Here is a 13,746-nt window from a genome sequence, read left to right as displayed (position 1 = left end):
TTAATATATTAAAGATTAGACTAGCGAGATATTTTGACAGTTGCACTATTTTAGAGTTTTGGATTAATTGTTAAAAGAAAATTCTAGTCGAAATAGTGACTACAGTCTAAAAGAGAGTGAGTTTCTTTGGCATTTTTATTAAACTTAAATAACAAGAACCTTTTTCAATTAATCTTTCTTTTTTTAAAAAAAGAAAATCAAGAATTGATAATATCCCCGGTAACTGAAAAAGGAAAACTTGTCTGAATTCTGTTACAAATATTGATATAAATAAAGGTTGATGAATATCAGTTGGAGACAAGTGAAGATACCGCTACACTGCAACACAACACTACCAAAAGGAAACAAAGTCTAAACCTCCTGAAAGCTTTTCAATTTCACTGAAGATCTTCCATTGCTGATCCTATCGTATGCTCCTTTCTCTGTGTTTTCTCTTTTCAGTTTTCACTTTTCTTTCTCATTAGGCATTACATTTTCTTTTCTTGTTCTGCAAGTTTCAATCCCACTTTTCTTGTTTCTTTGCTTCTATCATGTATTTGACCTTTCCATCTTCAGTTTGATTTGAATGTACACTATTTTTAACTGGTTTATCAAAGATTTGATTCAACGGAGGAAAAATTTTGACTTTTGAAGATTTTCTTCCCTCTAAAGATTTCAGTGCTCTTAATGTTTTGGCTGAGAAATTTAGATAGCTGTGTGTATGTATAGTGGCATGCATGATCTAATAACTATTTGCTGTTAATAGATTCGCACTCAATTATAAAGATTTGTTATCTTGCATTTCTTGTGGAAAATTAATTGTCCTTGTCCGATTTATTGAGCATATTCTGAATTGTTCTGTGTAATATTTATGTCTAAGTAAAGGGGCTCTGCTCTGAGTAAAATGAGACTCAACTTATAGTTATTCATTACAAATGACAATAGCTCCAAGAAGGTTTTCATCTTCAATGATTCTTTCTTTTCAATTACCTGCATTTTTTATGATATATTTGAATGGTTTTTGCAGGGGGTTAAACAGGCACAAATCAGTTTTGCTAGTCCAAATGGCAAGATTACGGTTCGGAGTTCAGCATTTGCTTAATCCATTTCTTCCGTATCTTGCAGAAGTGCCGCAAGCTTCCACGAATCTCCCCTTTAGGAACATGCTGATAAACACTGTGGCCTTTTGGTTAACCTTTCTTTTCTGGAGCCATCTTTCTCTTTCTAGAATACATTCAACTAAGGATGCTGATCCCTTTCATCTGATGCGCCGCATCTTTGCATCAAGCCCCAGGACATTTATGGAGCTTGGCATCTATCCAATTGTTATTTCCAGATATATGATGGACTTCTTGGCAGGATATCAGCGTCCTACAATAATGTAAGTACTTTTAGCCAGTTTTGCATCATGAGCACATTAATCTTCTAGATTTGTTTCACTTTTACCATGCTACTGATTTCTTGCATTATGACTAATGAGTATTTTCTAACCTTTTCCCATGCAGAAATTCATATCAGATGATCCTGGGAATCATCATTACAATTGTTCAAGCCTTTGGCTGTATCAAATATGGACTGTATGGCCAACTCGGATGGGAGGATAGTCTCTTTGTAATAGGTCAAATTTTATTTGGAGGAATAACTGTCATATACCTTGATCAATTTTTTCAGAAAGGATATGGTCTCATTAGTACTGGAGTCACACCATTCATCGCTGCGAATATATGTGGGAGCATAATTTGGAAAGCTTTTAGCTTCACAACAATCAAGAGTGGCAGGGGAGCTGAATTTGAAGGTGCTGTTACAGAACTAGTCCATGTCCTTATTACTAGGACAGACAAAGTTGGTGCTCTCCAAGAGGCATTCTTTCGACAGAATCTTCCAAATGTCTTCAACCTGCTTCTTACAATCGTGATCTTCCTTCTTGTCGTTTATTTTGATCGTTTTTACTTTGGTCTTCGTGTGAGATCAACTAATATTAGAGGGGCAAGGAACACAATTCCAATTAAGCTTTTCTATACCTCTTACATGCCCATCATTCTTCAATCTTCTTCTGTTTCCATTATCTACTTGTTCTCCCAGGTAGTTTTAAGTTTTTATACTGCCTGTTATGGATATTGATTTTGCTTGAACCAAGATATCTCATTCACCGATAACAAGAATTGTTTCATTGCAGTATCTGCATTGGAATTTCAGTTCAAGTCTCTTCACAAGCATACTGGGAACATGGAAGTTGTGCGAGCATTCGGGCCAATTTATTCCTGCCGGCGGTCTAGCCTATTATGTCACGCCACCAGCAAGGTAAGACATGTTTGATTCTTTCATTGGCTTATTTATCATTTTACACACACTATTTTGATCATTATGCAGCTTGGCAAACATGCTGGCCGATCCTATCCATGGTATTCTCTATGTGGCGTTTATGCTTGGAGGTTGCGCATTGATCTCAAAGGCATGGATTGAAGTTACTGGTCGTTCTTCCAAACGTCTACTTAAGAAGCTTCGGGTATGACAAATGCAGACCTTTCTTTTCCTTCTTCTGCTTCATGTTCATCTTCATACATACTCTTTGAACAATGTTTTGACTTTTGTAGAAACAACAATTGACGTTGGATGGAGAGAGGAACTTAAATATGGGAAGGAAACTGAATCTCTATGTAGTTACTGCTGCAGTTTATGGTGGAATGTGCATTGGGGCGTTAACTGTGCTTGGAGACTTGATGATGGGTTCATTTGGCACAGGAGCTGAGATCGTGCTTGCTGCTACCATCTTATGTGAGTTGTCTGACACATTAGAGAGGGAACATCGCCGCTGAACTTGGCTTTTAGGAACTAGTTTCTTTCTTGATTGGCCTTCTTGTAAATAACAATTGATTTTTCTTTCTCCTTTTATCCTTTGAACTTCAAAACTAGCTAGAGATTTGATGTATTGAAGCTTTCACAATGGTTTTATTGTACCATTGAAACATAATATTTGCAGAAGCAATACAAACAAATACACTAATTCTTTGTGAATTCAAACATGGTGCCACCAACATAGGGTAGGTCCTATACTCCTAAGTTGCAATCTTGAGGGATGTTACTTATTATTTGAAGCGTATTTATCAATTAATTTAGACTCTGTAGATACATTGGTGTATACATGCAAAAACCAGAATAGTTTTCCACCATTATTTCATAACATTTGTAAAGGCAATACAACTCAAATACCCGAGAGAAAATAATAAAATAAATAGCCTCTTATTCAAAGATAGATATGAATTACTCTTGAAAAATATGAGGTTCAAAGATACTTCATCAAGTCATGGTAAGTAGGAGACATAATCTTCTTGCGAGTGTGGATGTAAGCAACCATGTCATCTCTAGGAGGCAATCTGTCCTTGATCACAGGGTGGTTGAGGAAATTGGTCATCCATGCATTGATGGCTGGGAATCTCAAAGGATCTAATATCTGCATTGATCCAACTTCCTCATAAACAGGGATCCAGTAAGATATCCATCCAAGTGCAATGTCAAGGTATCCAATGTTGTCCCCTCCAAAGAATTTCTTCCCCTTAATCTCTTGTTCTATCTTTTCTACCGAGTCTCTTGCTACATTCAGAGCCTTTTCGGTGTCATCCCCACTCGCGACCATGGCAATGAATGAAGCATATAATAGCTGTTCCATATATACAAAGCATAGTTAGTGATAGTTTTAGGTTGGTTATTGAAGACCTAAGATATCGAATAGGAACAGAGAAACATTGAGAATGTGCTATGCAAGCAGGCTTGAAAGATAAAGTTTGTTACTAGAATTCCAAAACAACACCAAGAATACCTTATGTTCAGCAAAATTAGCCCAAAAGCGAGCATGAGCTCTTTGATAAGGATCCTGAGGAAGCAATGGATGCTGCTTCCATGTTTCATCGATGTATTCAAGGATGACAAATGACTCAACTATTGGTTTGCTGCCATGAACAAGAACCGGAACCTTCTTGTGAATGGGGTTCAGCTCCAGAAGGAGGGTGTTCTTGTTGTATATATCTTCTTCTATGTACTCATATTCCACACCCTTCAGTTTCAGAGCCCATTCAACCCGTAAGGAAAATGGACTCGCCCAAAAGCACAGCACCTTCACATCTTCGCTTCCCATTATCTTGTTCTTCTACTTTGCTTGTTTTGGTTGCTTAGTTCTTCTCCTCACACCCTATCTTAATTTTCTGTCTCACTTTTATATCATTGTTATTGTAGAGACTTCAATCTTGACTAAATGTTTAATTGGCATTGAATTTTCTGTAATGTTCAACCGCGTGATTTTCTTTCTTTTCTGATTTGTCCAATGTTTTATCAACACAGACCAGTGTCGTACTGTCGTATAATATATTATTTTTTTTATTTTAAAAGATTAGATAAATTCATAATATATCGTTGTCATTGATAGTATAATTTTTAAACCAAATTGAGTACTTGTTCCTATTGTGTTGCACCAAATTTACCACTTCAATTATTTCCTTCTCATGTTTCACTATTATATATGCAAAAGTGGTTCATGCATTCATCTCTTTCTTCGTACTATCCGACAAATTTTTTATCTCTGGATCTTGGAAAAGTATTCTCCACGTGATTTCTACTTTCACCTTTATAATTTTTTTCTCAAATATGGTAGATAAATATTAAAATTAGCGACTAAAATTAATTAAAATATAAAATATAAAGCAACAACACGTTCCACTTTTACATACAGGGATCCTTCTATAAAGATGCTTCTATAAGGAGGTTGCTCTTGTTGTATATATCTTCTTCTATGTAGTCATATTCCACACCCTTCAGTTTCAATGCCCACTCAGCTCTTTTACCGAACGGACTCGCCCAATAGCTAACCACCTTCACATCTTTGCTTCCCATTTTCTTTGTTTTGCACTCTATTTTGTTCCTTCTATGTATATATATATATATGCAAGAAACTTATAATTCATGTCATGATTGGTTCAGCACGTAATTTGTGTAAATTTTCAGTGTCATTTTGGACGGCAATTTTTGACCAAAGGGCATATTCCTTTGGATAATCAGTAGCACTTCCTCACCACATTGTCTCAATAGCCAGCCACGTGTCCATCTTCTTTCGAATTTCTCTCCTTCAAGGGTGTTTGACCAACTGTACTACTCTATTATATTCTGTATTCTGATCCTTGGCTTAATTTATTTTAGATTAGATCATAGGATAATATAATTGTTAGTCGAAAAATATTTTCGAGTAGGATAAGTTAATTCGAAATATTGAAGAAATGTTAGAATGGAAGCAGAAGTGAGAGCAAGAACAGTTATCTAAAAATTCGCATACAAGGCAGTGTCGTGTAATTAAGGATCGGAAGGAGAACCAAAGATAGGAGATTCGAACCCGCAATCTCTTAATTGAGTATGGGGAGACTATGCCATTTGAGCTATTACTCAATGGTAGAGGGTGCTCTTGTTGAATACATCTTGTTCTATGTATCCAATTTAAATATTAATGATTTATAATTGTTGGAATAAATTAATTTCAATATCTTAGATCATCCATATTGAATCACCAAAAATATAACATAATGCAGAAGCGTATCTTTACTCATAAGAGTCAGAAATTAATGGAAGAATTTGGATCTTGTGGTTCTTTCGATCTTCCTCAACCAAAACCTTCTGTATTCCTAAGTGACTGAACTGCAACTCTTTTGATGGGGAAAGAGCAACAAAGGCGGCCTTGGTATATTGGGGACCGAAACCCTGTAGGCCTATTTATATTTGAGCATAGCACCTATTAAACCCTTAAGCCCAAATAAAATAGTATCTAAAACCCAAAAGATAATATATCTAAAATCCAAAAAGATAATTATCTAAGGAACAAAAAATAATATCTGGTTTTATTCTCATTTAATTCCAAATCAAAAGTAATAATGACTTATTCAATTAGCATTTATAACAATAAATGAGATCATCATTGTATAAGTCATTTAATTTGAAATAGCATAATTTGTGATTACAATTAATATATGTATTGTCCACAAATAAATTAGGAAATTAAAATAATTTCCTAACACTAATATCTAAAAAGTAAGTAATAATATTAAAAAAAGAGGAATGTTAGGGGGCCAGCAACTTTTGGGATTTATAGTCATCAAAATAGCCATCAATGAGGCTTTTAATGGTGTGAGATTATGTGAGATTTCATCCAATGGCTAACTCTTTTTTTATGGTTACATGCTGGCTAGAATTTGATAAAATTGCTGGCTTCCTAGACTTTTCCTTAAAAAAATATAAAAAAAGATATTATTACTAATATTTTTTAATTAAATAAAATTTTTCAAATTCCATAAAGTGGATTCTTTTTCTTCTTATGATCGTCCTTCTTGATTCATTTGGTATTAATTCTCGCTGTTTCAACTGCTACAACTGAGAGATCTTTTTCAGCTATGAATATTGTGAAAAATAACTCAGAAACAAGATGAAAGATGAATTTTTTGCTAATTATCTTTTAATTATATTAAAAAGAAAATTGCTGAAAAATTTGACACAGATTCTTTTATCGATAAATTTTATGATACGAAAAATCGACCACTTCGTTAGTAAAAAGTACATGCATTTTTAGTACTTTAAAATATATTCTCTATCGATATATTTTTATAATACATCTTACATTATCCACAAAGTAGATTTTTTTTATTGTCTTTCTTGATTCATTTGATATTAATTTTTTCTGTTTCAACTACTACAACTGAAAGATCTTTTTCATCTATAAATATTATGAAGAAAGACTAAGAAACAAAATGAAAGATGGATTTCTTGTTAATTATCTTTTAATTATATTAAAAAAATGCTAAAAAATTTAACACAGATTCTAATATCGATAAATCGACCACTTCAATAATAAAAAAATACACATATTTTTTGTACTTTAAAATATATTCTCTGTCGATATATTTTTATAATATATCTTACATTATATAATTTTTTACATAACTTTTTAATATTATATATGTCATTGCCACGATAATATTTCTGGATTATCAAAGGTGAACCAAAGGAGAAAAGTAACGGAAAGTAGAGTTTATTCTTTTTATTCATAATGGAATAAGTGTAGACATCAAGATGGAGACACTTCCTTTCTGCGACTGTGGTAGTAAACAACCATTTTGTCTCTTTGGGGCAGAGTGTGGTTGATGGTAGGGTGGCTGAGGAAATTGGTGATCCACGCATTGATGGCTGGGAATTTCAAAGGGTCTAATATCTTCATTGATCCAACTTCCTCCCAAACAGGAATCCAGTAAGAGATCCATCCAATTGCAATGTCAAGGAAACCGATGTAGTCCCTTCCAAAGAATCTCTTCCCCTTAATTTCTTCTTCTAACTTCTCCACTGCTTCTCTTGCCTCATTCACAGCCTTTTCTTGTTCTTCCCCGCTACTACGCATTGCCATCCACGCAGCGTCCAAAAGCTATTCCATAGAGTTAAAGCTGAATTTCAAAACATTAAACAACAACACCAACAATATAATAATACCTTATGTTCAGCAAAATTAGCCCAAAAGCGAGCATGAGCTCTTTGATAAGGATTCTGAGGCATCAACGGATACTGCTTCCATGTTTCATCGATGTATTCAAGGATCACAAGTGATTCTGCAATTGGTTTGTTGCAATGAACGAGAATAGGCACCTTCTTGTGAACGGGGTTCATCTCAAGGAGGAGAGTGCTCTTGTTGAAGATGTCTTCTTCTATGCACTCGTAATCAACACCCTTTAGTTTCAGAGCCCAAATCACCCTCTGACCAAATGGACTCGCATGAAAGTTGAACAGCTTCACATCTTCTCTTCTTTCCATCGTCTTGCTCCAAATCTGCCACTTTACTTCAATTATTCCCTTCTCATCTTTCACTATTATATATGCAAAAGTGGTTCATGCATTCATATCTTTCTTCGTACTATCCGACAAATTTTGTATGTGTGGATCTTGGAAAAGTATGCTCCACGTGATTTCTACTTTGACCTTTATAATTTTTTTAGCAACTTGGCTTTTAGGAACTAGTTTCTTTCTTGATTGGCAACTAGCTTACATACAGTTAGTTTAGTTAGTTGGCCTTCTTGTAAATAACAATTGATTTTTCCTAGAATTTTTCTTTCTCCTTTTATCCTTTGAACTTCAAAACTAGCTAGAGATTTGATGTATTGAAGCTTTCACAATGGTTTTATTGTACCATTGAAACATAATATTTGCAGAAGCAATACAAACAACTATACTAATTCTTTGTGACTTCAAACATGGTGCCACCAACATAGGGTAGGTCCTATACTCCTAAGTTGCAATCTTGAGGGATGTTATTTATTATTTGAAGCGTATTTATCAATTAATTTAGACTCTGTAGATACATTGGTGTATACATGCAAAAACCAGAATAGTTTTCCACCATTATTTCATAACATTTGTAAAGGCAATACAACTCAAATACCCGAGAGAAAATAATAAAATAAATAGCCTCTTATTCAAAGATAGATATGAACTACTCTTGAAAAATATGAGGTTCAAAGATACTTCATCAAGTCATGGTAAGTAGGAGACACAATCTTCTTGCGAGTGTGGAAGTAAGCAACCATGTCATCTCTAGGAGGCAATCTGTCCTTGATCACAGGGTGGTTGAGGAAATTGGTCATCCATGCATTGATGGCTGGGAATCTCAAAGGATCTAATATCTGCATTGATCCAACTTCCTCATAAACAGGGATCCAGTAAGATATCCATCCAAGTGCAATGTCAAGGTATCCAATGTTGTCCCCTCCAAAGAATTTCTTCCCCTTAATCTCTTGTTCTATCTTTTCTACCGAGTCTCTTGCTACATTCAGAGCCTTTTCGGTGTCATCCCCACTCGCGACCATGGCAATGAATGAAGCATATAATAGCTGTTCCATATATACAAAGCATAGTTAGTGATAATTTTACGTTGGTTATTGAAGACCTAAGATATTGAAACATTGAGGAGGTGCTATGCAAGCAGGCTTGAAAGATTAAGCTTGTTACTAGAATTCGAAAACAACACCAAGAATACCTTATTTTCAGCAAAATTAGCCCAAAAGCGAGCATGAGCTCTTTGATAAGGATCGTGAGGCAGCAATGGATGCTGCTTCCATGTTTCATCGATGTATTCAAGGATGACAAATGACTCAACTATTGGTTTGCTGGCATGAACAAGAACCGGAACCTTCTTGTGAATGGGGTTCAGCTCCAGAAGGAGGGTGCTCTTGTTGAATACATCTTGTTCTATGTACTCATAATCAACACCCTTCAGTTTCAGAGCCCATTCAACCCGTAAGGAAAATGGACTCGCCCAAAAGCACAGCACCTTCACATCTTCGCTTCCCATTATCTTGTTCTTCTACTTTACTTGTTTTGGTTGCTTAGTTCTTCTCCTCACACCCTATAACATTGTTATTGTAGAGACTACAATCTTGACTAAATGTTTAATTGGCATTGAATTTTCTGTCTCGTCCTTTTCTCAATGTTCAACCGGCGTGATTTTCTTTCTTTTCTGATCAATGTTTTATCAACAAAGACCAGTGTCGTGTAATATATTATTTCTATTTTTATTTTAAAAGATTAGATAAATTCATAATATATCGTTGTCATTGATAGTATAATAGATTGTTTAAACCAAATTGAGTACTTGTTCCTATGAGTTTTGGTCAAAAGTACATCTTATCCAGGGACGGACATGCAGGTGGAGGCAGGGACGGACATAAAGGGGCGAGTGGTGGCCTCGGCCCCCCAACTTTTTTTAATAGTAATAAGTTATTATGTATAATTTAAATTTTTTTAAAAAAATTTAGTATTTAGTCTAATATAAATAAAAGTTCAGTCTAATTTAAATATTAATAATTTTTAATATCTAAAAAATAAATAACAATATTCAAAAAATCTGAAAAATATATTATTACTAATATTTTTTAATTAAATAAAATTTTTTAAATCTCATAAAGTGAATTCTTTTTCTTCTTGTGGCCTTTTTTTATTCGTTTGGTATTAATTCTCTCTGTTTCAACTGCTACAATTAAGAGATCTTTTTTAACTATGAATATTGTGAAAAATAACTTAGAAACAAAATAAAAGATGAATTTCTTACTAATTGTCTTTTAATTATATTGAAAAGAAAATTGTTGAAAATTTTGACACAAATTCTATTATCGATAAATTTTATGATACCGACCCCAGCTTTTTTTTTTTAATTAATAGTAGTAAATTATTAAGTATGATTTAATTTTTTTAAAAAATTATTTAATATTTAGTTTAGTATAAATAAAAATAAAGTATATTTTTTATTTTTGAAATTTGATAAAAGTTTTAAAAATATTCTTGAATTTTATTTTGTTTTAATTTTGTCCTAAAATTTTTTTATTTGTATCAAATATATCTCTGATGGCTAATTTTTTAAAAAAATTTAAAACTGATTCAATAACAATTTCATAAGAACAACCCCTCAACACAAGCAAATCAAACATAATTTTCATGTATTATCGTTAGATTAGTCTTAAATTTTTTGAAAATTTAGCCGTCGAGAATATATTTGATGCAAATTGAAAACTTATGGGACAAAATTGAAACAAAATAAAACTTAAAGGTATTTTTGAAACTTTTGTTAAACTTTAGAGACAAAAAATATACTTTACCCTATAAATACAAGTCTAATCCAACCTAAATATTAATGATTTCTAATATCTAAAAAGTAAGTAACAATATTAAAAAAATATGAAAAAGATATTATTACTAATATTTTTTAATTAAATAAAATTTTTCAAATTCTATAAAGTAGATTTTTTTTTTGTAACTGTCTTTCTTGATTCATTTGGTATTAATTTTCTCTGTTTCAACTACTACAACTGAGAGATCTTTTTCAACTATGAATATTGTGAGGAATAACTCAGAAATAAAATGAAAGATAAATTTCTTTTTTTTTATAATTTTTTAATATTATATATGTCATTACCAGTAATAATATTTCTGATTAGAGGTGAACCAAAGGAGAAAAGTGACGAAAAGTAGAGTTTATTCTTTTATTCATAATGGAACAAGTGTAGACATCAAGATGGAGACACTTCCTTTCTGCGACTGTGGTAGTAAACAACCATTTTGTCTCTTTGGGGCAGAGTGTCGTTGATGATAGGATGGCTGAGGAAATTGGTGATCCATGCATTGATGGCTGGGAATTTCAAAGGGTCTAATATCTTCATTGATCCAACTTCCTCCCAAACAGGAATCCAGTAAGAGATCCATCCAATTACAATGTCAAGGTAACCTATCTTGTCCCCTCCAAAGAATTTCTTCCCCTTAATTTCTTCTTCTATCTTCTCCATTGCTTCCCTTGCCTCATTCACAGCCTTTTCCTGTTCTTCCTCACTACTAAGCCTTGCGATCCGGGCAGCCACCAAAAGCTATTACATAAATTAAAGCTTGTTACTAGAATTTCAAAACATTAAACAACAACACCAACAATAATAACAACAATATAATAATACCTTATGTTCAGCAAAATTAGCCCAAAAGCGAGCATGAGCTCTTTGATAAGGATTCTGAGGCATCAACGGATACTGCTTCCATGTTTCATCGATGTATTCAAGGATCACAAGTGATTCTGCAATTGGTTTGTTGCAATGAACAAGAACAGGCACCTTCTTGTGAACGGGGTTCAACTCAAGGAGGAGGTTGCTCTTGTTGAAGATGTCTTCTTCTATGCACTCATAATCAACACCCTTTAGTTTCAGAGCCCAAATCACCCTCTGACCAAATGGACTCGCATGAAAGTTGAACAGCTTCACATCTTCGCTTCCCATTGTGTTGCACCAAATTTACCACTTCAATTATTTCCTTCTCATGTTTCACTATTATATATGCAAAAGTGGTTCATGCATTCATCTCTTTCTTCGTACTATCCGACAAATTTTTTATCTGTGGATCTTGGAAAAGTATGCTCCACGTGATTTCTACTTTGACCTTTATAATTTTTTTCTCGAAATATAAAATATAAAGCAACAACACGTTCCACTTTTACATAATAGTTAATTTTACCTAACCAACTTATGCGTATATAATTATATATTATTACTAAGATAGCTAATTAAGCTCTAAAGTGAGTTACGACTTTTGAGATTTGCATGATTGGATTCCAAGTCTAAACCTATGTTATCGCATTTAGATAATCACTACCATAGCAGAATGATTAAGCATTGGAACATTATGTTGATCATCAATTCAAGCGATAACCGAATCATGATTTGTTATCACAACGTTATAAATTACATCGAAACAAGCTAAGACAAATTTTTAATGTTCAACCTCACCAACATATACTCAGCACTATAAAAGAACACAACGCCAGCCATCCACAATAACGTAGTACGAATGTCACGTATAATGATATAATAACAAGTCATAATATTTTGATACAATCATACAACCTTTTTAATTACAAAACAATATATATATGATGATGATGCTCACAAACACACATTAGCATACATATGTATATAATTAATTAGGAGTATGTTTCTTTACTGAGAGGTGGTAGTAATCAAGGGCCTTGTCTCTTGGGGGCAAGGAATCCTTGACCACAGGGTGGTTGAGGAAATTGGTCATCCATTCATTGATGGCTGGGAATTTCAGACGATCAATTATTTGTATTGACCCAACTTCCTCCCAGATGGGAATAATGTAAGAGATCCAACCAAGTGCAATGTCGAGGTATCCAATGTTGTCCCCTCCAAAGAATTTCTTACCCTTAATCTCTTCCTCTAACTTCTCAAGTACCTCTGAGGCTGTATTCAGAGCCTTTTCCTTTTCTTCTCCGCTCTTAATCAGCGCAGTCCATGACCCTTCCTTCCCAAGCTACGTATAAGACAAAAATCTGTTAATTAAATAAAGTGTAACTTAGCAGAAAAGTCAAAGTCATCTATTCATGTCAGGACTAGGTAGATATAATCATATAATCCAAACTCGACCGAAAAATATAACTAGTAAAAATTGATAAGGGAAATAAAGTGATAGAATTTTACAAGTCACCTTTTGTTGAGCAGAAGTAGCCCAAAAGCGAGCATGAGCCCTTTCATAAGGATCGTGAGGCATCAACGGGTACTGCTTCCATGTTTCATCGATGTATTCGAGGATCACAAATGACTCCGCGATTGCCTTGTTGCCATGAACAAGAACTGGAACCTTCTTGTAAACCGGGTTCAGCTCAAGAAGGAGGTTGCTCTTGTTGGATATATCTTCTTCTATGTACTCGTATTCCACACCCTTCAGTTTCAGTGCCCACTCAACTCTTTTACCGAACGGACTCACCCAAAAGTTCAACACCTTCACATCTTTGCTTCCCATTGTCTTTGTTTCAATTTACGCACTATTCCACTATTTTGTGTAACTTTTCAGGTATGGAAGAAACTTGATTATTATTCATGTGATGACTGGTTCATCATGTAATTTGTGCAAATTTCCAGTGTCATTTTGGACGCCAATTTTGACCAAAAGGCATTTTTATTTGGAGAGTCAATAGCACTTCCTCGTCACCTCAGTAGTCAGCCACGTGTCCATCTTACCATTCTGGATCTGGCTTTCAAAGATAATTTAAAAAATTTATTATTTTTAGTTATTAATTAATAATTAATATTTAAAAATATATTATTTGATTATTAAAATAAAAAAATTAAATAAATAATTAAAAATAATAAAATTTAATATACAATCTTCTAATATTTTTAATATTTTTTATGTTGTATGATA

At 33.6% G+C, this 13,746-nt stretch overlaps 6 protein-coding genes across 7 annotated transcripts; 1 reads left to right on the top strand and 5 right to left on the bottom strand.

The window, feature by feature from the left end:
• On the top strand, positions 252-3,000 carry LOC107634042 (protein transport protein Sec61 subunit alpha-like). Its single transcript, XM_016337627.2, has 6 exons — positions 252-408; positions 1,007-1,360; positions 1,485-2,061; positions 2,156-2,280; positions 2,350-2,485; positions 2,574-3,000. The coding sequence occupies exons 2-6, from the start codon at positions 1,044-1,046 to the stop codon at positions 2,793-2,795; spliced, it is 1,377 nt and encodes a 458-aa protein (XP_016193113.1). The 5' UTR covers positions 252-408; positions 1,007-1,043; the 3' UTR covers positions 2,796-3,000.
• LOC110262342 (glutathione transferase GST 23-like) lies at positions 2,909-4,285 on the bottom strand. Of its 2 annotated transcripts, XM_021120075.1 has the most exons (3): positions 4,150-4,285; positions 3,797-4,118; positions 2,909-3,637 (listed from the first exon to the last, which is right to left on the bottom strand). In XM_021120075.1, the coding sequence occupies exons 2-3, from the start codon at positions 4,109-4,111 to the stop codon at positions 3,263-3,265; spliced, it is 690 nt and encodes a 229-aa protein (XP_020975734.1). In that variant the 5' UTR covers positions 4,112-4,118; positions 4,150-4,285; the 3' UTR covers positions 2,909-3,262. The 2 variants fall into 2 exon arrangements, with proteins under 2 accessions (XP_020975734.1, XP_016191328.1); XM_016335842.2 differs by having other exon boundaries at positions 3,797-4,274.
• LOC107632166 (probable glutathione S-transferase) lies at positions 7,024-7,858 on the bottom strand. Its single transcript, XM_016335843.2, has 2 exons — positions 7,492-7,858; positions 7,024-7,426 (listed from the first exon to the last, which is right to left on the bottom strand). The coding sequence occupies exons 1-2, from the start codon at positions 7,807-7,809 to the stop codon at positions 7,076-7,078; spliced, it is 669 nt and encodes a 222-aa protein (XP_016191329.1). The 5' UTR covers positions 7,810-7,858; the 3' UTR covers positions 7,024-7,075.
• On the bottom strand, positions 8,284-9,515 carry LOC107632167 (glutathione transferase GST 23). The gene is made up of 2 exons (XM_016335844.2): positions 9,029-9,515; positions 8,284-8,882 (listed from the first exon to the last, which is right to left on the bottom strand). Exons 1-2 carry the CDS (start codon positions 9,341-9,343, stop codon positions 8,508-8,510), a joined length of 690 nt encoding a protein of 229 aa, XP_016191330.1. The 5' UTR covers positions 9,344-9,515; the 3' UTR covers positions 8,284-8,507.
• Positions 11,004-11,864, bottom strand: LOC107632171 (probable glutathione S-transferase). The gene is made up of 2 exons (XM_016335847.2): positions 11,490-11,864; positions 11,004-11,405 (listed from the first exon to the last, which is right to left on the bottom strand). Exons 1-2 carry the CDS (start codon positions 11,802-11,804, stop codon positions 11,055-11,057), a joined length of 666 nt encoding a protein of 221 aa, XP_016191333.1. The 5' UTR covers positions 11,805-11,864; the 3' UTR covers positions 11,004-11,054.
• On the bottom strand, positions 12,353-13,455 carry LOC110262380 (glutathione transferase GST 23-like). Its single transcript, XM_021120076.1, has 2 exons — positions 13,030-13,455; positions 12,353-12,855 (listed from the first exon to the last, which is right to left on the bottom strand). Exons 1-2 carry the CDS (start codon positions 13,342-13,344, stop codon positions 12,502-12,504), a joined length of 669 nt encoding a protein of 222 aa, XP_020975735.1. The 5' UTR covers positions 13,345-13,455; the 3' UTR covers positions 12,353-12,501.

This window comes from Arachis ipaensis, chromosome B03, assembly GCF_000816755.2.
Source record: "Arachis ipaensis cultivar K30076 chromosome B03, Araip1.1, whole genome shotgun sequence".
Lineage (NCBI taxonomy): Eukaryota > Viridiplantae > Streptophyta > Magnoliopsida > Fabales > Fabaceae > Arachis > Arachis ipaensis.
Note: the sequence above shows the minus strand (reverse complement) of the source record. Positions and strands in the feature narration are given on the sequence as shown.

What these genes read in the sequence shown, in the direction of transcription:
- LOC107634042 (XM_016337627.2), top strand. Translation starts at nt 1,044, where the DNA reads ATGGCAAGATTACGGTTCGGAGTTCAGCATTTGCTTAATCCATTTCTT. An exon ending in TATCAGCGTCCTACAATAAT is followed by an intron (nt 1,361 to 1,484) that starts GTAAGTACTTTT and finishes TTTCCCATGCAG; the next exon opens with AAATTCATATCAGATGATCC. An exon ending in TATGTCACGCCACCAGCAAG is followed by an intron (nt 2,281 to 2,349) that starts GTAAGACATGTT and finishes ATCATTATGCAG; the next exon opens with CTTGGCAAACATGCTGGCCG.
- LOC110262342 (XM_021120075.1), bottom strand. Translation starts at nt 4,111, where the DNA reads ATGGGAAGCGAAGATGTGAAGGTGCTGTGCTTTTGGGCGAGTCCATTT. An exon ending in CTAATTTTGCTGAACATAAG is followed by an intron (nt 3,638 to 3,796) that starts GTATTCTTGGTG and finishes TATATGGAACAG; the next exon opens with CTATTATATGCTTCATTCAT.
- LOC107632166 (XM_016335843.2), bottom strand. Translation starts at nt 7,809, where the DNA reads ATGGAAAGAAGAGAAGATGTGAAGCTGTTCAACTTTCATGCGAGTCCA. An exon ending in CTAATTTTGCTGAACATAAG is followed by an intron (nt 7,427 to 7,491) that starts GTATTATTATAT and finishes TCTATGGAATAG; the next exon opens with CTTTTGGACGCTGCGTGGAT.
- LOC107632167 (XM_016335844.2), bottom strand. Translation starts at nt 9,343, where the DNA reads ATGGGAAGCGAAGATGTGAAGGTGCTGTGCTTTTGGGCGAGTCCATTT. An exon ending in CTAATTTTGCTGAAAATAAG is followed by an intron (nt 8,883 to 9,028) that starts GTATTCTTGGTG and finishes TATATGGAACAG; the next exon opens with CTATTATATGCTTCATTCAT.
- LOC107632171 (XM_016335847.2), bottom strand. Translation starts at nt 11,804, where the DNA reads ATGGGAAGCGAAGATGTGAAGCTGTTCAACTTTCATGCGAGTCCATTT. An exon ending in CTAATTTTGCTGAACATAAG is followed by an intron (nt 11,406 to 11,489) that starts GTATTATTATAT and finishes TTTATGTAATAG; the next exon opens with CTTTTGGTGGCTGCCCGGAT.
- LOC110262380 (XM_021120076.1), bottom strand. Translation starts at nt 13,344, where the DNA reads ATGGGAAGCAAAGATGTGAAGGTGTTGAACTTTTGGGTGAGTCCGTTC. An exon ending in CTACTTCTGCTCAACAAAAG is followed by an intron (nt 12,856 to 13,029) that starts GTGACTTGTAAA and finishes TCTTATACGTAG; the next exon opens with CTTGGGAAGGAAGGGTCATG.